General features: G+C 41.0%; 3 protein-coding genes across 5 annotated transcripts; 1 reads left to right on the top strand and 2 right to left on the bottom strand.

Annotated features, from left to right (window-relative positions):
• Positions 1–533: 533 nt before the first annotated feature.
• Positions 534–14,045, bottom strand: mlxip (MLX interacting protein). Of its 2 annotated transcripts, none has more exons than XM_076099044.1 (17): positions 13,449–14,045; positions 10,209–10,315; positions 9,487–9,572; positions 9,208–9,297; positions 9,039–9,080; positions 8,447–8,687; positions 8,236–8,325; positions 7,967–8,061; positions 6,328–6,937; positions 5,878–5,984; positions 5,601–5,706; positions 5,408–5,523; positions 5,177–5,284; positions 4,902–5,029; positions 4,686–4,809; positions 4,011–4,140; positions 534–3,059 (listed from the first exon to the last, which is right to left on the bottom strand). In XM_076099044.1, the coding sequence occupies exons 1-17, from the start codon at positions 13,769–13,771 to the stop codon at positions 2,935–2,937; spliced, it is 2,628 nt and encodes an 875-aa protein (XP_075955159.1). In that variant the 5' UTR covers positions 13,772–14,045; the 3' UTR covers positions 534–2,934. The 2 variants fall into 2 exon arrangements, with proteins under 2 accessions (XP_075955159.1, XP_075955160.1); XM_076099045.1 differs by having other exon boundaries at positions 8,447–8,618.
• A 586-nt stretch (positions 14,046–14,631) lies between these two features.
• cfap251 (cilia and flagella associated protein 251) lies at positions 14,632–20,566 on the bottom strand. The gene is made up of 20 exons (XM_076099638.1): positions 20,426–20,566; positions 20,098–20,238; positions 19,921–20,024; positions 19,729–19,837; positions 19,159–19,239; positions 18,975–19,052; positions 18,843–18,884; positions 18,469–18,686; positions 18,181–18,357; positions 17,849–18,099; positions 17,584–17,735; positions 17,188–17,364; positions 16,909–17,093; positions 16,699–16,813; positions 16,120–16,283; positions 15,934–16,024; positions 15,613–15,756; positions 15,254–15,482; positions 14,985–15,113; positions 14,632–14,848 (listed from the first exon to the last, which is right to left on the bottom strand). Exons 1-20 carry the CDS (start codon positions 20,564–20,566, stop codon positions 14,721–14,723), a joined length of 2,856 nt encoding a protein of 951 aa, XP_075955753.1. The 3' UTR covers positions 14,632–14,720.
• Positions 20,567–22,423: 1,857 nt separating this feature from the next.
• Positions 22,424–26,801, top strand: LOC142957525 (rab5 GDP/GTP exchange factor-like). 2 transcript variants are annotated; one of them, XM_076099417.1, is made up of 9 exons: positions 22,424–22,687; positions 23,140–23,314; positions 23,583–23,710; positions 24,012–24,163; positions 24,251–24,320; positions 24,442–24,577; positions 24,870–24,964; positions 25,341–25,597; positions 25,682–26,801. In XM_076099417.1, exons 2-9 carry the CDS (start codon positions 23,169–23,171, stop codon positions 26,093–26,095), a joined length of 1,398 nt encoding a protein of 465 aa, XP_075955532.1. In that variant the 5' UTR covers positions 22,424–22,687; positions 23,140–23,168; the 3' UTR covers positions 26,096–26,801. The 2 variants fall into 2 exon arrangements, with proteins under 2 accessions (XP_075955532.1, XP_075955531.1); XM_076099416.1 differs by having other exon boundaries at positions 22,425–22,687; positions 23,140–23,326.
• The last annotated feature ends 362 nt before the right edge of the window (positions 26,802–27,163 follow it).

The raw sequence follows: 27,163 nt of genomic DNA, 5'->3' as shown, positions 1-27,163 counted from the left end.
TGTCTCCTGTAGGATGAACCTGGACAGCTTCCCAACATCTCCTGCCTCTCCCTGAACACTACTGGGCTGGACGTGCCGGAGCAGCAGCTCTTCACTGCTCACCATCTCTGCTCCTTCCGCCATTACATGGGGGCAACGTCCGAGCTGACCCCGACTCTGAAACATCACCTGATGATGATAAGCGAGAACATTAACAGTCTGGCGCTGGCTTGGTACCCAACGGCAGACTGCATCCTGCCCACCTTAAAGCCGAACATGGACAATTATGCTCATGTCAAATGTGTGCTCGAGCTTTTGAACCGACAGCTCAGCAATGCAAAGTTTTGATTTTACTGCTTAGTATGAATGTTTTATTTAAGTTACACAGCTTTCAATTATTAAACCATACATTTATATAATCCAGTTTTATGTTGACGAGAAAGTAAACTTGTCCTGGATGTTACTGCATAGTTCTTATTATTATCAGTATCTGATAACCAAGTAATAATTATTTTTTTTAAAGTGATATTTATTGAAAATAAACCAAGTCAAGATTTTAATTTTTGTTGCTTTTATTGTGAGTCAAAATCATTTAAGGCATCTTAAAACATTGCAAGAACTTTGGAAGTGAACAAAAAAACCCACTAAATTTAATGAGAGCCAACATGGGCAGATCCAATCTGCAATGATATACTGTACATCAGGTACAAACACCCTCTCACTGAAAAAGAAAAAAGTTGGAAATCCAACCTGGTATTACAACATTTTGAAATCAGAGGATGAGAAAAAAAACAAAAGAAATAAAATGACCACACAAATGAACATTGGGGATTTCTGTCATAATTCGTAAGGCCTTTTTGATTTGCATGACCGTAACGTGTTGAATTTTGATGACTGCCTTTCCTGTCTTGCTGTAAATTGAGCACTCTTTACATCTACAGGTAAATTATTTCTATCTTGTAAAAAAGTGAAATCGACTATTAAAAACAATCTGCAATTCAAAATAAAACACTCAAAAAGCTCCAAATTCTGTGGTGCCATTTGCTACCGTAAAACTCATAGTAAACTGAGTTGTTGTACAGAAAAGAAAGTAAAAACACAAGTCACAAAATCAATGTCTGCCTGAGGAGTGCTGAACCACAAAAAATAAATAAAAAAAAGACAAGACTAATTAGCCTGCAGAGATCACGTGACTTTAAGGCCGTACGTCAGACATGCAGAGTAAATCTGCACATTGTCTAATTCTCAAGCAGTCAACAGAGCACACTGTCAAACATGATTTCAGTAACACAAACAATTAACTGAATGGACGGGTAGACTACTCTTTCTGTGTGCTGTATATTTTCACACGGCATACTGATTGTTCTCTCCTGTCTGTCATTAGCACACCTTATAAATTAGTGTAATTAAGAGGGGGGGGGGGGGGGGAACAACAGGTAAATCAAACCATGTCACGTAACCTGTACCCTTATACGGACATGTTTTCCTGATGTAAAGGACTGACTCGATTTGTTCATAGCTGAATGGAAAACAATTACGCTGACCAGCGCATCCCTGAGTAATCAACAAAGAACAGGAAGACGCCTACAACTACTGTGCATTCAGTTAAGATCTTGAAACACTGTTCATGTGAATATACTGAAGTATATAAATAATCTGTACTGCTATTTCAGTTATGCTCCCTATGAGGGCTTTAAGTAATATCTCTCCATTATGCTGTGAGCCGCCCAGTAGAAACCCATGTATGTAACATACTGTATTTAAGATGACTGCTTTCTTGTACAATTTGCAGTTGAACTTACTGGAAATGGGCAAAGTAGGAAGGAAGATGTTCAGCATGGGTGAGATCCCACCAAGAAACCACTATTGTTAATGGTCTAAACAGCATTCACCTGAGTAAATGAGGGGTGAAAAAGACAATTACGGTCTCAGCTTTCTTGTGACAATCAAGCACCAGCCCACGAGCGACTATGTTTCAGACGATCCGATGTGAAACCTTTCAGGGAGGTTTCAGAGCTTTCAAAACACACAAACTATACTGCAGCTAGTCCTAAAAAAAATCCCACATTCATCTCATCTCCTTGTGAAAAAAGCATCCTATCCATACACTTTGTACAACTGAGTGAGTACATAAAATGAACAGTCACGCAATACTTCCCTTTTTAACACAATGTTGTGTTTTTACATTATAAAAGTGATTCAAATTCAAATATATAATTGTTCAAAAAGCAAACAACCAGTACCACCTTTCACTAAAGTATCTAGTAACTCCTCAAGTTTAGTATTAGCTGCTGTCATTCAAATAAAATATCAGAAAAGCCACAATTGTTATAAATGTAATGTCAAAGATCGGCCTCCCTGTGTGCATCATTCCCAAGGATCTCCAGTAGGATCTGGCTCAAATTGTGGCAGCGGCAGCTAGCACCGGCACTTCCTGTGGCAAGCTCAGCTGCCACGACTTGCCGCGGCAGTTGCCGGTTTTAAGGCTTTATTTTTCATAATTTGACAATATGTGACAATATATTAAGGTCCCTGAGAGTAGCCTATATTAGCTGGATTTAATCATAACGATTAGCCATAATATTACAATTCGGCATTTTTTTAACTAAACCAATTACAACTACCAACAGTCATAAGCTCAAGGACCTCAAACGAAAAATAAAGGCATAAAACCAGCAACTGCCGTGGCAACTCTCCCAAACTGCGGCAACTGAGCTTGCCACAGGAAGTGCGGCAGCTCATTTGACATTGCTCTTTCTCAGAATCAACATCAACATGACCATCGTACATACAGAGTAAAAGTAAACCAGACCTAGCTTACATTTATCCTTTTATTTAAAGTCATTTCATCTGTGGAAGAAGTGATGGCCTTGCTGAATGCCTGTAAGGTAAACTAGTGATGTGTCATTTTGATGATTGCTATCAAAGGGTTCAGGTGGCTTCTGGGTCACCTCATCACCTCTGAGAGCAAGGCCACCCGTCTGTATGAGTGACAGCCTGGGTGGCTTCTTCAGGCAGCAGAGACGGATCACTAAGTATGGACGTGGTTGTGCTCAGCTGGCGGAGGGTACCCAGCACCACTGAAAAACAAGAAAACACATTTTAATAACCACAACCTGACTGTATAAAGCAGCATTTTGAAGCTAACTGTCATGCTATGTATCCTTAAAGAGTGCTACACAGTAGGTATGTAAGAGATTCACAACTGATTGTGATTTGGCAGCTCGATACCTCAACTATACCTCAACTACTTGTAATAAGTGAGTGGGAGGAAACCGTCTCGGTCTAATTAAAAAAGGAAAATCTTTATGGAACATGTTAATGTGCAACAAATTGTTATATCTAATGTTTCCCAGGAAACTGGGGGCAATTTGTCATTTATCTGGACTTTTCCATAACTGCTGCTTTAAACACATAGTCATGCTATGGACAGTAACTCAGGGGAATTCTAAAGATTTTCTTACAACTAATGATTTGACTGCAGGTCACTCATTGTATCATTGGATCTAAGGGGACCACCCGGCTAAACATGGAGTAAAAAGCTGCAGCGTTAACCTTCTTAAGTCTTAAGTTTACTGCAGCCCAGCCTCCAATGAGCAGCAGAAACTGTGACTTCCAATGATAGAAATCTTTTGACGTCACCTTCGTTATCAGATCCACTAGCGTCATTGCTAAAGTCAGACTGAGTCAGGAACAAAGACGGAATATAAGTGGGAGGTTAAAAAAAACTGATTGGAAAGTGTGGTAATCACCGTTTCCGCCCAAGAGATTGAAAATGGAGTGACGCAATGCATCATTAAAAAAAATGAGAAGCACTGTTGAATATCATGGTTGCTTGACATCAGCTTGAACCAAACAGAGATAGTGACAGATAGGAAGTATAAAACCTTGAGTAATTTAACTGCACACAGTTGTGATCTACTACTTTGACGCTGGAAGGAAGTCTCCACTGGGCGGCAAATGATCCAAAACTACTGATAAGACTGTGTTGGTTTATGCTGGATGTCTACGAGAAATAGTAATTTACTCACTGGGTCTGAGCGCTGGAAGGGAGCAGTGACGATCGAGCCATTGCAATGTGGTCTGACAGAGCTCTGCCCTGCTCGTAGTTGACACCATCCCATTAAACGACTCAAAGAGAGGCTTGATAATGATGCTGAACTAGAATGGATGATGGTCAAGGATCAGCTATACTGGAGAGTGAGACGAATGCAACTCTGCCTGACCAACTGTTTGAGTCCCAGAAGTCGAACATGCACATCTTTAGCTTTCACCACTTCATGCTTCAATCTGCGGGTTGCTTAACCTAAGAAGTATGCAACTAACAAAATCAGAGATTGGTTTTAAAAAAGACTAGCACTGCATATCGTACATAGGGACAAAACATTACGTGATCTGTCAAGAGATCCTTAATGCCCCTGACATCAACAACAACAACAACATGGCTACTGCTGCTGGTAGATAACAACAAAGCAATTCCCCTTCTGAAAGACAGCATCACTGGTAAAATTGTCACTGTACATTTTTGTTCATTTGTAATCATATTTTGAACCCTCTTGGCACTGTGGACATAGGATATGCAGTATATTCCTTCCGTCATGTATCAGTCTGATCTGAACAAGATGTCTGCACAAGCCAAATGCTTACACTATACTCTGTTATTATTATGCAGCAAACAGTGTCAGGGCTCCTTTATTGAAGGATACAATCCAGAACTTCCAGTTCTGAAGAGTGCGGTTCTTCACATATTCATTGAACTTTCCCTGCATGTGGTCGGAGCGATTTCGCCTGATAGGGACCCCTGTTGCAGGCAGCTGTTCCTGACACGAGCTGTAGTTAAGCAGTGACAAGAGACAGAAACAGTTGAGTGCAAATTTTGTATATCAGAAGAGGGGTGACGCATATACAATGTTTTAACATACCTAATGGAGGTGTTGATCTCCTCGATCTCCTCTCGTAGCCTCTTGACCTCTTCCAGCATCTGCTGCCTCTCCTGTTGCAGCTTCCAAATGTGATCCATAGTCTTCTGCAATGTGACTGCATTACTGATCTAAATGCACAAAGGAAATGAGGGAAAGAGCACATCAAATACTTTACAAAAACTGTCAAATACATTACAAAAACTGTGCACAAACATGGGCAAAAATAGTGATGTCCTGAGTCTATTACGGATGTTTTATGAGACACTCAGACTTACATTTGATTGGGACTTTAGAGTGGGGACCACGTTGCAGAGTGTTTTAAAGCCAATGTTTATGTTTGATCGTCTCTTTTGCTCAGCAGATATGCATGTTGTCCTCCGGCTCTGTCACACAACAGTAGCGGAAATATTACAGGTTACAGGCGTACTGTGTCTTAATTCATTTTTTACATAATGTATCGAACACACGAGCAAACCATTTATGCTGAGAAACATAAACACACAAACCTGATTTTGTTCATTCTTTTCCAAAGGTGAAGTGCTGCTGCTGATCAGTGACTGGGGACTAGGAACCTGATCTAACCCATGCGGGGATCCTTGACCTGATCCAGGCTGACTGTGACCTGGAAAAAAAACACACTTGTAACAAGTTGTGGGCTTTAAAGTTATGATGTACTTTCTGGGTAGAGTGAAGTCTCACCGACACAAGAGGAGGCTTTCTGGCTTTTGCGGCTGGAAGACTTTCCTTTGGGGACAATCTGCTGGGGAGACTTCTGTGTCTGAGACAAAACGTGAAATCCAGGAGTCTGAAATACATGAAAAGAGAACAAATGGACAAGAAATTAAAAATCACCTAAGTTTTAAGACAAGTAAAGTTTTAATTTCACACAATAAAATGTAAATGTTGCAGTTTTGTAATTTTCTATTGGCAACTCAATAATGTGAGGACCCACTGTTATGTAAGATCTGAAACATACCGCTCCAATCTGAGAAGGAGCGATGACCACTCCAGTATTACAGACCACATCTGCTTTCAGAGGCGATGGTGTAACAATCACAGCATTGGCATGACCTGGGAACGGGGCTGAGAGGATGAACATCGACAGTAAGTCAGTTTTATGTGCTTTCATACGTGAACATCCATGAATGAGTTTTTACAACTTGGATTTCCTCTGCCGTTTTCATCTTTCATCTGTTTGAACAAGTTTTAATTTAATATCTTGAGATTGAATTTTACAAAGATAAGCTGTTCTATTAAAACAAAAGCAAAGGGCACCCTAACGGTGAAGTGGTTTGGGTTAAGAAAGGCTTGAGCGCTATCTTGTGGTGATTAGGTTAAAGTAACCAAAGCTCCACTTACAGATCAACAATGTTAAATGCACAATTGCACAACCAAAATCTTGATCTTGAGACCAGAAACAACAGACCTGTGAGGATGAGGTGGGAGGGGGGGAGGGTGTTAGCAGGAGCAATCCTTTGCACAGGGCGGTTTTTGTTGGCACTGGATGACTGAAAGGGCCGAGGCAGGGCGAAAGTCTGAGGGTGTTGGACGCGTGTGGCAGTTAATGGAGCCAAGGGCTGAAGTTGAGAAGGAGGAGGTGGAGGTTGTGTGGATGTGGAGCTATAGTCTGAGGCGTGGCTGAAGGTGGCTGCTGCATCGCTGGGTTTAACAGTAGAGGAGGTCTTGTGTGTAATCACAGATGGTTCTACAGTCTCATCCAGCGCTGAGGCGTTGTCCAAGGACGATGGAACCATGGGTGCTGCTGAGGTCATGTCCTGACTTGGAAGGCACTGTGCCAGAGGATCATGGGATAATGGCTGAGAGACTGAGGAAACTGCTGCTTGATCTCTGAGCGCCAAATGCCCAGGAAACAGAGGCAGGTAGTTTTGTACATAGGCAGCAGCATCACCACCACAAGCTGCACCACCACCACCACCACCTGTTCGACTGGTTTGACTGGCCATGGGAGAGGGGATGGGCAGGGGGCCAGGAGGGGAGATGTTGTTGCTTGTGAGCATGGAGGACATTAACTGGGCCTGGGAAGGGATGAAGGAAAGGGAACAAACACACTTAGTCTCTTTCCTCAAGTGCAAAATGAAACATTAGAGACTCAGTTCTATGCACGTTCATGTTAGCTAGAATTTTATTTTAGAATTTTATGCTCGTTAAGGTTATGAAAAAAAAGAAAAAAAAGAAGTAGCATTATTAATTAAGTAACATTTTCACAACTCCAATCAACTTGCACTAAAGAAAACACAACTTTTCTTAATGTCACTTTTTGTTGATTTGGGAGGCTAGAGACCAGAATAAACTAGCAGCATTTATATCAGTCTATCTATTCACTCAGTTCAGGCTAGTGCAAAATGCATATCTGTTAAGCCAATGTTTCATTCTATTCTATCCTTTTTACTTATATATACGTTAAATATAATATATGTCCATGAACATGCACTTATGGACATATACACTAACTACACTAACAACTGCTGCAAAATATATCTTTGGTACGGCTCACGGATACAGCTCCGGTTGTCATTTTGTTCCTAAAAGTAATTTACTATTATTATTATATTTATTTATTTCTGAGCCCTGAATATTTAGTGTTGAGGAAATGAGGAAGCAAATGTCAAGATCTGTAAGACTGTATGTTCCTTCAATGTTAAAAAAAAAAAGCTATAATATAATGTTAAAAGTCAGACAAGTAACTACGGTGAAGCTGCATTTATGGACCCAGCAGAAAATATGGCAAAAGCTTGAAGGAAGACTACAGCATGAAAGAAAAGAAAAATGTTGATGACTCTCAAAAACGAAGCAGTTTGAGGAGCAGGTCATGTATGAAAAGTGCTCTGTAAATAAAGTTTAGTAATATTATTATATTACAATTGTTTTTTGTGTAACTACATTAAGACAGAAAACAATGGTAGAAGATGTGGCGAAAATACTCACAAAGTGACCTAAAAACAACAACACAAAGTCTTGCATCAAGGAAAAATAACACGGTCCTTGAACAAACTCTCATCATGGTGGGTTGTGTGTTAGGAGCGGTGCCTTGGGTTTGTGTTTACCTGCGACTGTGAGCTGCTGCTGGGTTGAAGGGTGACAGATGGTGCAGTGGGTGAAACAGAGGGGAAGGCAGGCTGACGGAGGCTGTGAAATAAGTCTGGAAAAGAGTCTATGTTAGCTAGAGGTTAGTAGAACCACGCTACTTTTTGTGTTAGCCTAAGCCGACTACTTTAGCTGAGTTACAAGAACGTGTGCGCTTGATTCCTATAAAGTGTGCACTATTAGTGCATGTGCAACACTACTGCAGCTATGGTTGGTGCCTTACTCCTACCTTGCAGTGGATCAAAAGAGTCCATGAAGTCTAGGTTAGGTTGTAAAGGGATGAGTCCTGGTTGGATCATGTCTGCGTTCCCTGCGTGTGCTGCGGGAGGCAAAGAGGCAGTGGCAGAGAGAAGACATGCCAGTGGTGGCCACAGTGAACAAAAGACACCAGTAACCAATCAATTGTTAAATCACCTATCGATTTCATAAAATAGACTCACCAATCTCCCGTGGATTAGGCCAGGCTATGGGCTGGTGCGAGGCCAACGTAGAGAACAACGTGTCTGAAAACTCAGACATCAGGACATCCATGTCAAAGAGGGGGTCCATCTCCATGGGGTCAGGCGATTCATTATGCCTACGAGGCAGGCGGCGCACAGCAGTGTCTTCATCCTGATAAAAGGAGACACGGAGCATGTCTGGAGAGACTTCCCCAAACAGCGATAACTGCTCCTCTGGTCCCTTTGAGTGTTAAAAATGCAACCACCAAGCCAGTCAATGACACACAAGCGTGCAGTGTTGAGTACAGCCAACATGGAATGGCACTAAACTAATTAACAACATTTTGTCTCCACACTTCATGCACTAGTCTTAAAAAATGAATCACCGTGTATCTATATATGGACATACATTTTTGTTTGCATAGTCACAGATGATATATTACAAAAGTATGTAAGTATGTAAGTATGTGACGGTGACCAGTTTAGCATGAGTTAATTCCATTCACATTAACATCTGGTTGGTATTGATAGTGATGTTCATCTTGGTACTAGCAGCACTTTGGTGGGTTGAGCATGATGCAGTTTAGCGTACCTTAAGCAAGCTTGAGAGGTCATCATCCTTGTGCTTCTGTAACTACAAAAGAGAACGCGAGTGCCACATTAGATAAATATTAATGTTTTATGACCAATCAAACAAACAAGACACATTATGCCAAAATACACAGAATACCCCTGAACTACCACAATACATAATACAATACCCTTTTTTTAAAGTATGTTCTCCACTTGTGGTATTCTCTGATGACGATTTCAATTCGTCTTTTCCAGCATATCCCATCTGGGGCACTGCCCTGCAAAAGAAAGAGGAGATGATCCGTAACAAACACACCCGGCACAGAAAGGAAGTGACAAAGGAAACATAAAACTCAATGACAAGTAAGTGCTTAAGAGAGTGAACATACAATCATATCCATGGAAGGTTTTTGGTGATAAGAAACAAGGCAAAGTCACGACTGCTGTTTGATCACAGTTCTCTTTACCTCTGCAGGACGACGGACGTACAAGTCCATGCTTCCATCCAGGGGAGTTGCAAAGTGACAAACAGGATTCTCCCTTTTCTCCACATCTAGGGGTACAAAAAAAACATCCTTCAAGTCACCCTCAGTTGAATTTGTACTAGTACAATACAATAAAACATAAATGAACATATGTTTCAGCACTTATTGCTTATAGTGGACCAAAGAATGCTCATAGCTCAGCTTGTAACTCAAGAAAAGCTTGACCCAGTTTGTGTTTATTTTAGGGATAGGAATAAGATATGCTATTAGTCACTGTCACAAAACTGGTCATGGTATGTAAACAAACCGATATTACTGCAGCAAGTTGCAAAGACGGCGCAAATATTTATCTTGAAGTCGTGGAGAAAAAAAGAGACCCAGTTCCACACTGTGAAAGTTCATGAATTTACAGATAATGCTGCTGGAGTGCTGTGAAGGGCAGATTCTAATAAACATACACATGAGAGCCAAGAAGAATAAAGCCTGGTGAGATCATAGATCCTGAAAAGGGCAATATGTGCACAGATGTAGACGAATCAATATAAAGAATCTGATTCATGAAAGAGTCTCTCCACTATATTCTTGAACCAGATCCTGATGTCTCCACACTTGATTAAAGTGCAACAATTCAAGTCACGAAGATACTATAACAATAACGACACCCTCTACACTCTACGCATACCAAATGAAAGAGGAACTCTTACACTGCATATACCAGGCCCTCCATATGGCGTTGTTGAGGCGGATCTTGTCTCTCCAAAGCAGTTTTAGACCTCTGAAGTTCTTCCATTTGGGAGATACCAAATTACCACTGAAAAGACAAGAAAGTTTACAGTGAAATAAACCTCACAAGACATTCTATGAAACACAAACAACGGCTTAACTTGTACAAGTAGATCAACATCTCAACTATAACTCAAACCCTCACGGGGATCTCCTTCGTGTCATTCTCAGGAGAAACCTCGATATTCTTGCTCGTAGAAGATTAAAACAAAAACATATTCCATAGACTTTAAAAAATGTTTCCTTTCTTCTTCTACCCCACAATAACACAACAAACTGGGAATTTGAGTTTGTTTAGAAAAAGTTTCAGGTCACCTTGAACAACTCCGGCTGTGTACTATAAATACTTAAAGAGAAAAGACAAAACAAACCAGCTGACAAGATCAAGCTCAACAACATGGTACATTTCTGTTTTAACTCAAACAGGCAGTAATAAACAGCAACATCGCCCTCAGCGCTCAGATTCAATCCTCAATGTTAAAGACCACGGACCAGTCCAGAAATCCTGCTGTCGTCATGCAGCCAAGCCTGGATTTCAACTGCCACATTAAGACAACTACAAAGTCAGCCAGCTTTCACCTGAAGAATATCTCAAGGATTAAAGGACGCATGTCTCACTGGACCACGCATTTATCTTCCGTAGACTCGACGACCATATTGGTGTTTTTACAGGTCGCCCTAAAATAATCGATTGGACGGCTGCAGCTGATTCAGAACGCTGCTGCTGCTCGAGTCCTCACCGAGACCAAGAAAGTGGATCACATCCCTCCGGCTCTGAGGTCTCTACGCTGGCTTCCTGTCTGTCAAACTAATGATTTACAAATACATGGAAAACTGCAGGTCTGCTGCAACTCTCAGTTCTTTTAAATTAAGGCTGAAGACTTTTATTAAATTAAATAATTATTTATTTCTTACACTGCACTGTACCTTTTATTCTTGTATTTTATGCCCGTCTCATTCTATTCTTTAGCTTGTTTTCATGTCCTATTATCTTGGCTCTTTAATGTGTGTTTTAATTGTATTTAATTGGTGTGTTTCTTTTGCACTTTGTCTCGGTGCTTTAGATGTTTTATGGAAAGCAATTGTTGCTGAAATGGCTACATACAAAAATAAGTTTAACGTCTGAGTGTTTTAATACTTCTGCATGAAAACGGTAATATGCATCAAACTTTAAAAATGTTTGTCAAGTGACATGACTTAAGTTTATGTTTCACTTTAACAGGACAGGAGAGAATGACGTTCAAGAACACCAATCTGCTCCAATAAGGAAATGCTTATTCCAATCCAAACAGGTTAGCTCAGTTTCCCTCTTTTCATCCGTCCTCTCCTGTAACACTCTGTCCTTCCTCTGCAGCCTTTGACTGTTGTCATTTGTGTGCTTACTGTTTGTACGAGTACTGTGTTAGTCATTGATAGAAGAAAAAGCAGTTTCAACAAATAGAGTACGCAGTCCAACTCGGTGCAAGGACTAGAGAAGAGCCAGCATTACGGGAGGAACACATTGTTCTTGTTCTTGCCTCTCTCGTGTACATGAAGTCTTTGCTTCTTTGTTTGGTATGAATGACAACAGCAGAACAGTAACTGGTAGTAGTGCTCTCCAGGCCTAAAGATAGTCCTCCCGATGAATCCAAGTCGGTGCCATGAGCAAAGTCAGAGGGAATCCTCTGAGACAGCTGGCTCTCCACCAACGCTACAGTAGCACAACAGCTGTAAACAGAACCACGGGTAACGTGAGCCCGGCATTTGATTTTACAACTCATCTCTAAAAGGCAGGGTTGGTAATCTTGTAACTAGAGTAAGCTCGAGTTTTTTAAATTATTCAGCCCGAAAACCTAGTCCGGTGCTGCCAACTCTTTTTCCAATGAAATAACCGAGCAGCACCAGCTCCGTTAAGTTGCTAAATCGAGCAAGAAAGTCGCCAAGTCGGCAAAACAAACCCTTCAAAGCCACTCCCACAAAATGATCATAATGGACGGGGTTATGACAGCCATGCGAAAGCCGCAGATACTGGATTTGTTTGTTTGTTGTAAGAGCATTTGATTCATTGATTGCTGTCAGGCTGTACTGATCATTTGAATAAAATGAATTAAGATTATCAATCCTGCCTTTAAATATCTTAGTAACATCAATGCTCTCTTTTAGTTTGTATCTTAAAAATATTGCCTGAAGCCTATAAACTTATCAACATTCACCGTACAGGTTTTTGTGTTTGTTTGTCTTTTCACGCGGCTGCACTCTCGGTTTACACAATTGTCGACGAAATACTCTTTCATGCTGTTTGTCAGACTACCTGAAATATTTGCAGGCATTTATTTGAGACCTGGTACCTCTCGAGGGTCCGTTCTCAGTATTTGTCACATTTTAGAGACAAAATTAAATTGACTGACATGTGAAATCTAATAGTGTGACCGAACAAGCCTGGAGCGGCGCCTGCCAGTATTTCAGCACTATCAAAACAAAAATCTAATCTGTCATCATGACAGAAGGCCATATTTCAGATCCGTCTGATAATTAATAACATGGCAACTTTGGCAAGACATGCTTAAACTAGTGGTTTCCAACGTTGTTGACCCGGCACGCCTTACAAAAAAAGCAGGATCAAATTCTCAGAAGGCTTAAACAAATCCCTGTTGGGCCCCAAAGAGGTAATTTATTCAAAATGAAATATGAATATAAATTTGTGTGGCAGAACTTTTTTTTCCCCCTTCTTCTCTCGTACCCCATTAATCATTTCATGAACCCCCACATTTATATTGTGACCTTTAGGAGAGAGTCTAAACCAACTAGAACAAAACTCTTGTATGCATGTTACACCAGAATGCTGCCAATGCATTAGTGCTAACAATCTGATCATACATCTGTAGTATAAGTGTAATTATGCGAGTGAGTGCAGGACCTTTACTTTGTGATGGAGTGTTTTTACTGTGTGGTGTTGGTACTAAAGGGTGAGTAGGCCTCCTTCCTTCACCACAATCATGAGTGGTCAAGCAGGAAGTTACATGAAGAGAAGACTCGTGACAGCAGTTTCACACTAGTGTGTCCTATGCCTGACTTTTTTTTTATCTGCACATGATTGAAGTCAGCTCAGCTGGGTGAAGAACTTAAACAGTGAACACGAACGTTTCAACGTGAATACAGGCTGGCGACATGTAATAACATACCTGTACGCAAGAGTCATGCACTCGAAGAGTTTGGTCAGCGAAGCGTCTATGGAGAGATGTGACATCCTCGCATTGCCGAAGTGATAGGTCTGACAGGTCTGTTTGTTGACAGTGTCGAAGTCGTAGCCTTTCTTCGGAGGGTGCTCGATATGCAGCGATGACACCATGAAGTGTCCGCTGTGGATGATCTGAGACTCCAGCCCGTCCAGCCTCTTCAGGCCCAGCAGCTGGGCCTCCGAGTCCGAGTCGTCATCCTGCTCCTGCTTTATGCTCGACGGCGGGCGACGATACGTGTACCGTGAAGACATCTCTCTAGTAGCCATGTCGGTACCTCAACCAGACAAATAGCTAATGTTAGCCAGCGAGCTAGGACAATAATCCTCTCGCTTTCATCGGGCTCGCCGAGAAGACGCGGTTGCGGAGGACTTCTCGGTTAAAGTTTGTCAACTTCGTGCCGTTGAGTCCGAGTTCTCGGTTCACTCATTCTTGAAGCTGTCTGTAATTAATGGCTCAAGTGAACTTGTTGTTGTTTTGTTAGCCGAGAGTCGCAGCGACCAGCTGACAACAGCTTGCAGACTGTTCTCTGTCCGGAGCAGGAAGTTCCTCTCTGAAAGCGCTTCTGATTGGTCGGAGTCAGAGCCCCACCCACCGAAGGACTCAAAATAAACCTCAGAGCAAAGCTTTAAATATGCTGTGAGAGTTTATAGAGCTGTTACTGAACAAAACAATTACTCTGCGAATGTGACAACATCATTGATTAATGTGTTATTATAATAATGAATGGAAGTGTTTTATATATATATATTTATTTATATATTTAAATATATTAATTTGACTTCTGAATGGAAATAAAAAATAATGGAATCACCACCCCTTGATTTTAAATGTGCCTTTCAGCTTCTCCCTGTCAAAGTGTGTCAGCAACTCTTCTTATTACATTGAGTTTATAAAAATGCATGGATGCAACTAATCTTCTCTGTTTTTATGTGTGTAAAGTAATGTATTATGGTGCAAGAAGTACTCCAATCCTTTACTTAAGCTATACCACAACATACTGGATAATACTGTTCAATTTGTTAATCTTACAAATAATATTTCATTTAAAATGCCTGACATGATGATCCAAGTTAATGTTGATATTTATTCATCAAATTTGGAATAACAATACATACAAATTCCAGCATTTCTGTTATAGGGCCTGTTATGTAAAGCAATCATAAAAAGAGCAGTAGAGAGTGTGAGGCTCGTCATCAACACAGTTTCTTGCTTTCATCACTCTGGAGGGGAAGACCTGCCACTCTGCTCAGCTGAGGACGCAAAGCCCAAGATGTGACCTGTAAATGTCTCCATGGATATCTCATCTGGGATCGCACACGCCAGGGAATATTCAGAATTTCCATCTGGACACACACACACACACACACACACACACACACACACACACACACACACACACACATCAAAAGAGGATGCTATTTTTCAGCTGTTGTGTGAATTCTTAAGTTATGGTTTGCGAGTGAGTTGTCTTTTACGTACTGTCAGATTCATGGCTGTCATGGTCAGATTGTTCCCCTCCTTGTCCTGCTTCTCCTTCTTTCTCCTCCTCACTGATGCATAACAGGGTAGTGAAACACTCTGCCACCTCTTCCTCTGTCATGTGTTCTCCTGTCAAAAGATGTCAAAGAAACATGAGCATCGCGTGTAGGAACTGGAACAGAGGATCAATAGTTTCTCAGTAATTGACAGCAATACAGCCAAAAACACAGAGAGAGAAATCCTCTTCTGACTGAATAGCATGCACATACCTCGAGTCTGTAGAAGTTCTAGCAGTTCATGTTTATGCAAAACAGCCTGTCCTGTATCATCACGGTCACCAAGGACGTGAAAAGCTTGAACAAGCTCATTGCTCGAGAGGCCCAAAGCTGGCCGGTGGTTGACATACAGCTTGATAAACTCCTCCAGGTCGATGTCGGTCACATATTTTCCTGTTTCTGCGTACTTGCTGAACTTGACCTCGTTGTGCATATCTTCTATCTGGTAAGATGTAATAAAGAAATTTGTGATCACAGGTCTGAGGTATAGAAAGACTTTTCTTGAATGATTTTACTGTCAGATAAAATGACATTCACGGTTGAAAATGTAACTTCATTTACACACACTGTACCTCTTGCTCAGTAGGGAAGTAGGCCAACGCTCTCATTAGAGAGGGAACCTCTGACAGAGGGATTTTGTTAGACAGCTGTCGTTTCTCCATTGTGTCAGTGCCTTGATGACGGACTTGGCAGTAATAGAAAAAGTTCTCCATCTCCTAAAAACATAAAGCTCAGAAAACTGAGAATCTGTGGTTCAAAAGGTATCAGAAATGTCTAAAACTCATAAGGAATGCAAGTAAAACATTGCTTCTTCCTTCAAGTTAATGGAACAATCTGTGGCTGTTCACTTAACACTCAGTAGTCTTAGGAAACAAGGAACACGTTTAACTGACCCTGTAGAATTTGCCATCTCTGCCTCCCTCTAAAAGAGTGTAAAAGGGCATCACGTCCCTCCCTCCCAAGGCAGCTGCCGCCTCCAATGCACTGCACTCACAACAAGAGATACGATTAACTCCAGAAAAAAATGGGTACACTTATGCATTTCCCCTGCTTCTCAGGTTGGTACTATTTAACCTCACTTTAAGCTTATCTCCCACGACAGGACAGTCCAGTCAGACGTTCCTGCGGTGAAAACAAATCGGCCGTCGTAGGAGCAGGCAAAAGTGGACACCCCTGTTGGATGGCAGACCACAGCGTTGGACTTGTAGGGGTTCCCATCCAGAGGCATAATCTGGAGACCCACCTGGAGGTACAACACACTCTTAATATCATATCATATCAACTATATATATCTATATATATTCAAGATCTACCACTATTCTTATATCCAATTGGCCTACTTTACTTTCAAATGAACACTGTGACAACAAGCAACAGAGTAACACATAGTGAGAAATTAAAAGAGAAAAAGTTTTGCACACAGGTTGTACTGCAAGGCTGGAGGTGTTGGCAACTGCAGGATGATCATCAATCAATCAGGGCACGTCAATGGTGCCCAGGAGGGGAGCTGGCACCCCTCAATCTACCAGTCCACATTCCATGCTCGGTCTCTGCTGAGACTTGCTCACCGGTTCCAAGGAAAGTCCTCACAATCTGAGCTACTGCCGGCCTAAAGCCTCTTACTCAATAAAATACTAGAAACAACATCCAGCACTAACCTTGTCCTCTGTGATGTATGCCAAGTAATATGAGTTTGTTTCAGGTTCTTTGCACATGGGAAGGACCACTGCTTTCTCAATGGGAGAGCCATATGTTGGTCCAAGGAGAGTCTTTCTGTAAATCACATGTAATAATGTTTTCAAGTATTTGTGTGACGAAAGTCGGAGAAATAGATTTCACAAATAATCTTGTTACAGTTGCTCACAGACCTGCACATCTTAGTAGTGCTGTTAAACAGCTTCATCTTGTATTGGTCTGAGGCAACGAGGAGAAATTGCTCTGCAGTAAGAGGAGGACACCAAGTCATGCTCATTGGCACAGCGCTTTGCTCAATGCGCTCCGAGCTTAGGATGAGAAGCTTATTTAAGTCACTGTTTTCCAGGTCATACTCCACCTATTGTTCACAGAGAGATGTGTGGCAATACAATTAGTATCACAAAACACTAAACTAGTCCACAGTCCCACAATTTTCGACAAAGCAGACGAACCAGTCGGCGGTCCAGACCCAGAGAGAGCAGTCTGGGTTGTGTGCTGTCCAGATGAACCCCGAAAAGAAGGTCTTTGATGGGCTTGTAGTGGGAGTGGTGTCTGCCCATATATGCCCAACGAGGCAGAGAGCCTCCATTACTCTGCAAGCGGAATACTGTCACCGCTTTTCCGGCGTCCTAAGAGTGAACAAGGAAGTGAAGCTATACCATGTCTCACTTGAGGTTATAAGAATGTAATAGAAGAATAGATTTGCAGGACATTATCATAGCCACAAACCTATTTCACAATCACAGCTATAAATAAAAAGGTCAACATGATTTCACAAACTCTAGTCAATGTTGCCAATAACAAAGTTCAAACATGTTACACTGGATAGTGAAAAAGGACTTGCTCACCGCAGTGGCAAGATACTTTGAGTCTGAGGAGAAAGTGATGTGGTGGATGCTGTCTTTAGTGAAATGAAAACATTCCTCTGGATCACTTTGTAAAGTGCTGGGATTCAGTATGTGAACCGCTCCACTGCCAAAGCCAACTGCCAGGTATACTCCTGTTCAGAGACAACAAGGTGGCTCTGTACATTGCAAATTCATGCAGCAGCTGGGTGACGCTGGCTTGTATGGAGCATTTGTTTGTTGACAGTCAGCAAGAATGTCGGCTCACCTTGAGGGTCGAAAATGACACACTGAATCTGCTCCTCTGTCTCGAAGACCCTGCTGCAGAGGACGGCTTTGTTGTCGTAGTTCCACACTTTTAAAACACCCCTTCGATTGCCCATGGCCACAACTGGCTGTTTGGGGTGGCAGGCCACTGCAAGAATAGGCCCACTTTCCTTCTGTAGCAGGATCTGAGGGATGCCTTTCTGTGTATTCACATGTATCACTGTGGAACTGGCTGTGGACACAACAAAGTTCCTGCAGAAAAAGAGAGGTCAGCTCGGCTAAAATGTACGCAGCAGTGTAGACTGGCAACATATTAGATTGTATTTCTTCTACCTGATGAGTAATGGTTTTGCCTCCAGTGTGTAGTCCTCCAGGTATCCCTCTGCACACTCTTTGGAAAAGGAAATGTAAGTAATAGCATCCAGGTTGAACTCACTGTACCAAATGAGAAGCAAGAGCTCTTCATCATAAAACTTGATGTGGCCTTGAGTGTCCCCCGTCACAACACAGCTGTGATGTCAAACAGATGGAGAAATCAAAATCAATAAATACATGAACATTTTATTAAAAAACAACAACATGAATAGCTGTCTCTCTCTCTCTCTCTCTCTCTCTTGCTACCTGTCAGTGACGGTGAGAGCAGTGATCGGATCGTTCTGAAGGTGAACGAGATTGATTCTGTATCTGGAGGGGTTTTGGTTTGCAGCTAAGTCTTCCGTCACATCCCACACGACGAGGCAGCCGGCCCCAGTTGCCGTTAGGGTCTGATGCTCTCTCAAGTGAAACACAGACAGTGACCCGCCCGCCATGGTGCCCGTTTGAGAAGCGTCTGGAGAATACTGAGCAAATACAGAAGAATCAAATCCACAGGTAGCGGAATCATGGAACTTCAACGTTGAACAGTTTAAACATCGTAATATATATTAAAAAATAATTGACATAAATGACAGAAACATCTATGACATCTTCTACAACATTTTGATGATTATTTGTACCTCCTTAATCGTCAGGGCAAAGTATTGCAGACTTCCTTTGGCCTTAAAAAAGATCAGATGATTATTGCAATAAACGTACGTACGTAACAGCTGTTTTATCTATTTAGAGAAAAAGGGACCAGCAGGACTTACCCTGCTGTAAAACAGCACCTTGCTTTTACTATTGCTGAGCAACTGAGCGCTATCATTGGGATTAAAAATGATGTAATCCTGAAAAACAATTCAACATTTGAATGTTTGATCTGCTGACTGACATGTCTATAAAGTAAGGTGACGTAAAAAAAACAAATGTTAGAAGAATACAAAAGTTACTTACTTGGAAACCATGGTTGGGACTGAGTTCAATAAACCACAAAGGCTTATCTGTTTCTTTTGTCCAATCCCAAATACACACACGCTGTGCAAAGATCGTCAAAGGGTTAATTGTGAATAGATACATTTTGTCAAATCCAGTGTTAAATATTAACCATATAAGATGTTTTTGTGAACTTGGTGTTGTACGGTTATATCTACAAAGAGTGCAGTTTTTGAGATATTTCCAATTTCTTATAGTTTTTTCATTTGTAAATTGTACTTAATCCCTGATGCTAATCCTAAAAAAGACAATAAAATCATGACATAATGTTTAAAGATCCTAAATATATAGATACATACACTACCATGCCATCAAGAGAAGGTCAAGTGACAGAAAGTCACAGTGTTTGGTGGTGTCAAACTCTTGACCTTCTATTTTCTATTCATCATGAATGAAGACCAGAAGGTGCTACTTAACAAAACCACAGATCATAAATGTGTCTCTGTTTTTTTTTGCTGGATTGTGCATTTCACAATCTAGAGTATCCAACACAGTTTACTTGATTTAAAAAACAACTGCTGGCACACTCACTTGAACTTCCTCAGCCCCGAGGGTTACCAGATGTTTCGTGTCTCTTGAAAACGCCATCGCGGTGACACCTCCCTCGGGGTGGCAATCGAACAACGTATGCACTGGAATGCTGAAATATGCATCATTTATGTTGTCACCATCAAGAGCAAAGGTTAATACATAAAAAAGCCTAGATGTAGAATGAAGAGCTACCCAGAGTAGGAGTCCCATATCATCACTGTGGTGCTTGTGTCTGCTGATGCAATCCAGCGTCTGTCCTCGCTGACACACATACGTGAGATGTTGCAGCAGTGACCCTGAGAAGATTGAGTATAGAGGTTAGGCTTTTTTAAATCAACGCTGCAACCTGAAACCTGCTGATTTTTGTACCTGAAGTATGTGCTGGGAGTTTGTTGTGTGATTGTAGATGACCCCAACATTAGCTCCTGAATAGAGCACCACCAGCTGATCGTGGTCTTGCAGACTGAAGGCAGGAAGAGCAGGATTCCTCCCAAATACCCATGCTAGAGACTGAATAAAGAGCACATTTTCAGTATTGTTATGAGTGACAGTTCTTAGATTACCCTTTGATCCAAAGAAATGTTTTGTTTGAAGTAAACATTTTTCTTGAAACTTTCTTGACTGCAAGTGCAGAGGGTCAATATACAAAGAGTACTCATTTTGTACAAATATACACCTTCAACAAAGACATGCTTACCAATGCATGTGTTCTAGTGAGAGCACTCTTCTTTGGGACGAGTGTGTCTCTGGTTGCAGTGTAGACTTGAGACTGCCCTGTTTCCTCTTTCCTAACTCCTGAACTCTTCCCCAACTCCTCCTTAGCTTCAGCATCTGACATGATGTCTAACCACTTCACGTCTTGGACGGTTAATCTCTCTTTGCAGTTGCTTCATAGAGCTTTAAATTACCTTTATTCTGTCGACGTCTCTGCTTACGGCACAGTTAGCTAGTTAACAGTTAGGCTAAGTTAGCCAAAGAGTAACGCTACAAAACATATATATATGGCAATTAAATGAACTGATAACACATAACCACAATATCAGCTGTTGTAAAATCCTTTCGTAACTGCTCAATTGCATTAAAAAACACAATCTCTGTAATTTAGCTCCTGCGAAGCGTCTCGTTGCCTAGTTACCATGGAGCGAGTGGATGACAAGTGAAGCTCAGTAAAATAAAACACGGATGTTCCGATTAGCCCTTTCAAATTAAAAGCACCATTAATAATATACCTAATCATTTGGCTGCAGTATTGCGTTGCAAAAAGAGATTTTTATATGCAAACATGTAAATATCCCATCAAATATGATGCATCGGTTAAGTTTAGTTTTGCAAGATGGATTACCAACTGATCAAAGTGGAACACTGCAGTTTGTTCATTTTATATATTAATTTAATTGTACTCAGTTCTATATAATTTGTGTGTAATTGTTGAATGTAAACACCTCCTCAGGTCATTAAAACCTGTCATATACTGTTGAATACTCTGTTTTAGCTGAACATAACTTTGGTCAGAGTGCTTCTCCATTTTGAACGTTTATTTTGGGTGTTTAATGTCTATGGAGTAAGCTTTGCCTTGTATTTATACAGTTAACATAAACGTGATGACTATATATTTGTTCTTACTACTTCAGGTTGGTCACTGTATTCTGAAAGTATTTTACCGGAAAAGCTAGAATGACGACGCTTGATGAATCTAAAAATCATCTTGCAGTTCCCCGATGTGACCACAGGAGGGCGGTAAAACAACTTGACACCGACTCACTAAAAACGTTAAACTAGGTACAACATAAATACTATACACTGGGGCTGTCTGTTCGGAGTGGCCTTAAATGAGCTGTAAAATACAAAAACAAGGACAAGACCTCTCCAATAGTTTTTCATTTGTTTTCAAAATAACAAATATTAAGTAAAAACAACAAAACAGCAGTTTGATACACAAAGTACACATTATTAATTCAGACAGCTATTACTAAAAGAGCAGCGATAGAATATTGAAAGCCTCTATCACTATCTGTATTTTCCTACTTAAATTGTGAAGATTTTTAACATCTCAGAACAATTAGCAAGATCGTTATCATTTATATTAGTTCGTGATCGTTTCAGTTTGGTCACATGTATTTTGAAAGTATCTACCGGAAGTCTTGTTATGTTTTATTAACGCTGACCTGACAAATTCAATGTGTTGTAGTTCTTCACTGTGACCACAGGGGGGCAGCAAACACATGTTATTTTAAATACCGTCAAGACATGAAACCTAAATGTTTACACCGCAGGGCAGGGGTCATTGTGACAGACTGCTTTTTGAAAACGAAGGCATGATACTTAATGTTAACGTTACACAGTATAACATAATTTATAACATATAAAGGTAAAACCTACGTCACAGACTATGATGTGGTTACGCAATGTGACCACTAGAGGGCAAGGAATTCCCTCATGACGACCATCACCTCCACGAGCGTCAAGACATAACAGCAAATAAACACTTCCGGTAGAGACATTCAATATAGGAAATGTATTCAATACAGAAACCGGAATTCAAAATGGGCTGAATCACGGGGTTTGTTATGTTATGGTCGAGGGAGACGTCTATGTGTTGGACGTGTGACTCTGGATAGTTAAAGCGGGTAATAAGTACATATTTCCACCATACTTTTACTTTGAAAGGTCGACACCGTGTTGATCACTACTTCCAGCTTCACAGTTTGTTTCCTCAATACTTTCCGGTTGCACAGGTTTGAAAGCAGCTGTTCTTCTGTCTCCGTGTTTAGTTAGTGCAACGTGAATGTTCGCTAGCTAGCTACTGTTTCATTCTTCTCTAACTACAACTAATCAACCGAGATCTGGAGGATTGTTGTTCTCACTGTACGTTACAAGTTATGAAGAGCTCGTGAAGAGAAAAAAAAAAAAAAAAAGCCGATAAGTAAGCAGCTCACGTCATGATTCCACCAGCTGACAGGTGAGGAGGAGGTTCATACAGATTAGTTTATACTTCTACCCGAGATAGTTGAATAGCTGTCAGCTTTTAAGTCTAACACGAGCCGCTCTTATCTCCAACAATCCCCTCAGCTGACTGTCATCTGACGAGCTAACAGCGTTAGCCTGCTCTCATGAACTGTAGCTGAGCTTTTAATCTAAGGCTCTAAAGTTAGCTCTAGTAGACTACAGGTGTCACGATGTAGTATTAGATATTGTGGAAAATAAGATTTAATAGAAAGGCAGATGAAAGAGTTGTTGGATGTAAAAGCAAAGTGTGAGAAAGAAAAACTTCCTGTAAAGAAACTTTTATTTAGAAAAACGGTGATAAATTCTCGGACAATTCCTTAAACTGGTTAACAAGATAAGACACTAGTTGGTATATTTGCATGGTTAAATTATTAATATACACATGTTCTATGTTCTGTCCAATAGGTGAGGGTGGTACACGGAAGAACTCTACAATGTGGACAGATAAACAACGAGGAATCCGAGTGTCTCAGCAGGAGCTGCTCTGCAAGAACGCCTGTGGCTATTATGGAAACCCGGTGTGGCAGGGCTTCTGCTCCAAGTGCTGGAGAGAGAAAGCACGCCCAGCTGCAGCCTCGAGGCAAGACGAGAGGTAGACGTGCTCACTCACAGGAGCATTTAGACCCTGTTATGTTATCAACACCATGGTGTAGGTGGAGTCGCATCTTAATATCATCACGTGCTAGTCGCACCCTTGATGATCACCTGAATAGATGCTATGCATACTCATTTTACACATTGTGCTTTGTTAGTATAACTATCCACTAATACTGGATTGAGGCTGCTTAAGTGCTCTTGGCTTAAAACTGGGTTCAGATTTGAATGCCTAATGTTGTTGTTCTCTGCAGGCCGAGCAGTGATGGAACTCTTCTCACCTTCTCCAAATTCGAGGAGAAGAAAAGCACAGAGAAAGGTCGTCGAATCAACACAATGAGGAGGCTCTTCTGGGGCAGCCCATCGCCTCCTAAACCTCAAGGTAGTCCTGTTTGCTTTGTGTACTTCGATGCAAGTGTTCAAGTCAGACCTCCTCATCAGCAGGTGTTTTCCTTCATGGCCTCGTGGACCGATGGGGTCCCATGTGCACATGTCTGGGTAGTGTAGTGCTTTTATTCCTACAGGGTCAGTAGGGATGCACCCTTCTCCTCCTGTCTGCCCCATTCATTTACTATTTTACCAAATTCAGTGACCTGGCCAGCAGTGTTTCAACAAATAGAGCCATTCTGAGTAACATGTTTACTTATTAATCTGGAATAACATCCACCTGTTGTCCCTTTTAGAGTCCTCTGAAAGGCATGCGAATGTGTTGAAACCTTATCAGAGCCTCGAGCCCGGAGACTTCACCGGTTTCCTAAAGATACTGAAGAGCCCTTCCTCCCAGCGCCTGCAGTCCCGATGTACAGCTTTCCTCAACACAATGGAGGCTTACCACGTAATTTATCTGTTGTAATATTTAACACTACACTTCTCATAACTTCTTATTGACTTCTTTGATCAAAGCGCATCATCTTCTTTACAGGACCTGCCGGTACAGAAGCAGTCGGATCTTGTGCAGGATTTCTTCCAGTCTTTTGCTGAATATTTTAGCAGTGAGTACAGAACGGTTCAACACCCCCGGGGCCGGTTATCCTGAAAGAATGAGAATTTGTATGACTTTTTAAATTGCTGTTTTTTTTTTTTTTTTAACTATATATTTCATTTGATTTTCAGGTTTTCCTGAGGCTCAGGTCACTCGGATAATGGAGCATGTAGAGAAGTTAATAATGACACGGTTGCACAAATGGGTTTTCTGCCATGACAGCTGTGACGATGAGCAGACGGACCTTGCTCTCCAGAAGAGGATACGGTAATCCTTAAATACAAGTGTGTGTATATATATATATATATATATATATATATATATATATATATATATATATATATATATATATATATATATATATATATATATATATATATATATATATATATATATATATATATATATATATATATATATATATATATATATATATATATATATATATATATATATATATATATATATATATATATATATATATATGCAGTTGTGGGTTGTATTTCATCAAAACCTTGAATTTAAAGCCCCGTTTGACGCCGATGTCTTTACTTTGCAGATCTTTGAACTGGATCACTCCGCAGATGCTGAGCGTACCTTTCCCTGATAAAAAGACTGCAGTCACCGGCGACCCCTTCCTGTCCGCCATCACAGGTGATTCACAACTTCAGGACTGAAAGGAATCATTCATCGTTTTGGGAAATATGCTTTATTTGCTTTCTAATTAGAAGAGCAATGTTACGCTCACCGTTAAATATAAGCCCACATAGTTCACCGTAAACACACAGTTTTTCTACTAGTTAAACAAACACAATACAACATGTTAATGAGTGATCTTCAGAGGTGATGCTCTTACCTTTGGACTTGTATTTTATGGACAGCCATGAGAGTGGTATTGATCTTCTCATCTAACTCACTGCCAGAAAGTATATTTCCCAAAATGTTGAACTATTCCTTTAAGAGTTTGCCACACGCTGTGAGCATCATGAAAAGGCGCTGCGGTCTTTAACCTTTTGTTCTTTTTTTACAGCTATAATTGAAATGGATGCCAAACGAGCGCCTCAGGACAAACTTTCATGCGTGTCCAAATGCAGTCAGCACGTCTTTGAAGCGCTCTCCACCTCGAACAGTGAGCCCGCTAATGCCGATGACTTCCTGTCAGCTTTGGTTTACGTGGTGCTGAAGGCCAATCCACCTCGCCTGCACTCCAACATGCAATATGTGATTCGTTTTGGTCTCCCTCACAGTCTGATGGCAGGAGAGAGCGGCTACTATTTCACAAATTTGGTAAGTTTATTGCAAAGTTTGCACATCCGGCGTACACCACAGGGTCAGTTGGTCACTCATGCCCCCCTTTGTCCTCTGTTTTAGTCTTGTGCAGTGGCCTTCATTGAAAAGCTGGATGGACCAGCGCTCAACCTCAGTCCAGCGGAGTTTGACGGCTACATGCTGCGTCAGCGTGCTCCCTCTGAAGGAAAGAGGCAGCAGGTTGCCGGCGACGCACAACATCTGTTCGTCGAGCTCAAAGGCAGGCAGGAGAAGCTGGACCAAGGGATGGATGCTCTCAACATGCAGCTCCAAAATTGGGTCAAAGCTGTTCATTCACAGCTGGATGAGGCCACAGCCCAGTTTGCTCTGGTGCAGAAGGAGGTAGCAGCTCAGGGCGAGCTCTCGCAGGTTTCTTCATCCTCATCTCACAATGCATCACCACAAGAGGACGACAAAGACGAGTCCGCCCTGGTGCTCGCGGATCAACCTGCAGGAACACAAGATACAGACTGTTAGCTATGTTAACGCTTGTTCTGGTACTGGACCTTTTTTTAACATCATCAGCACTAATTTATGTCGGCTTTCAAACAAACCGATTTATATTCCAAGGTCACACTTGCACACATTGCAGCCACATTAAACTTGGATTTGTCAGTCAGTTGAACATGAAGGAAAACTTCTTGAAGGAAAGCTTTTTGCATTCGTTATCACAGAGAGCGCACAGAGGGTCTTTAATGACTTTGATAAAGATTTGCACTTGTATCCTGTTTGAGGATGAAGGCCATTCGGAATACATTCCAATATATAATAACAGATATTCCTATTGAAGCACTCAGGATACACAGCACTTGGGGCTGTCGTGTAACACTTCAACAGTGCTTATTTAATATTCACTAGTAGTTTATACCAATGTGCCTCTATGTAGACTGCTGTGAAATAAATATTATGCTACAGGAGAAAATGTGAAATGGCAAATATAGACCACTACAAGTCAGGGGGTGTATTGAGTTGAACCATGTTTCAGAGCTGTGGCGCTGTTCTCAACATGCTGCCTTGAAGATGAATTAACTGGTGCAAAACTATTTGAAACACATTTTGCCATCTGCATTAGTGTACTGAAGGTATTTGCTGTTTACAACTGTTAAGTTTATGAAGAAATGATGGAGTTTAATGTTATGAGCAATTGTTGTACCCAATATTATAATAAAATTGATTTAATGTGTTTTTGTGTTTTTTATTTATTAAATGTTTGAGAAAACAAACATTTGGTCGACAGTACATTTTTAGTTGCTTGTTTGCAAACAGGAGTCAAATATTAAAGTACTTGGTTGAATCAAATCCTTGACTGATTTTGATGTGTTCTTGAATAATGAATATTGAGTATAAACTTGTACCTATTTAATGATTTGAACGGTGTTCTGCTGTGGGAAGTGGAACAGAGTTTGTTTCGTGTTGGTGATCGTGTCACGAAAAACTTCTAATTATTTTAAGGAAAAACTTAAATATGAGAACGGAAATACTCTTCCACTGCTAGAGTACTAACAGTCAGTGGTGTACAGTGTTCCTATCAGCCAAATACATAGG

Source organism: Anarhichas minor, unplaced genomic scaffold, assembly GCF_050575085.1.
Source record: "Anarhichas minor isolate MPS153535 unplaced genomic scaffold, ASM5057508v1 ptg000025l, whole genome shotgun sequence".
NCBI classification, from domain to species: Eukaryota; Metazoa; Chordata; class Actinopteri; order Perciformes; family Anarhichadidae; genus Anarhichas; species Anarhichas minor.
This window is presented reverse-complemented; position numbering and strand designations above follow the sequence as displayed.

Excerpts from the sequence above, each read along its gene's own strand:
- cfap251 (XM_076099638.1), bottom strand. The coding sequence starts at position 20,566 with ATGTCAGATGCTGAAGCTAAGGAGGAGTTGGGGAAGAGTTCAGGAGTT. Across the intron at positions 19,838-19,920 it reads ATATGGGACTCCTACTCTGG|CATTCCAGTGCATACGTTGT; the intron begins GTAGCTCTTCAT and ends TGCATATTTCAG. Across the intron at positions 16,284-16,698 it reads CATACATCACAGAGGACAAG|GTGGGTCTCCAGATTATGCC; the intron begins GTTAGTGCTGGA and ends TTGTACCTCCAG.
- LOC142957525 (XM_076099416.1), top strand. The coding sequence starts at position 23,169 with ATGTGGACAGATAAACAACGAGGAATCCGAGTGTCTCAGCAGGAGCTG. Across the intron at positions 24,578-24,869 it reads GCTCTCCAGAAGAGGATACG|ATCTTTGAACTGGATCACTC; the intron begins GTAATCCTTAAA and ends TTTACTTTGCAG. Across the intron at positions 24,965-25,340 it reads CTTCCTGTCCGCCATCACAG|CTATAATTGAAATGGATGCC; the intron begins GTGATTCACAAC and ends CTTTTTTTACAG.
- mlxip (XM_076099044.1), bottom strand. The coding sequence starts at position 13,771 with ATGGCTACTAGAGAGATGTCTTCACGGTACACGTATCGTCGCCCGCCG. Across the intron at positions 8,326-8,446 it reads GCCTAATCCACGGGAGATTG|CACACGCAGGGAACGCAGAC; the intron begins GTGAGTCTATTT and ends TGCCTCCCGCAG. Across the intron at positions 3,060-4,010 it reads CCTTCCAGCGCTCAGACCCA|TGGTGCTGGGTACCCTCCGC; the intron begins GTGAGTAAATTA and ends CTTGTTTTTCAG.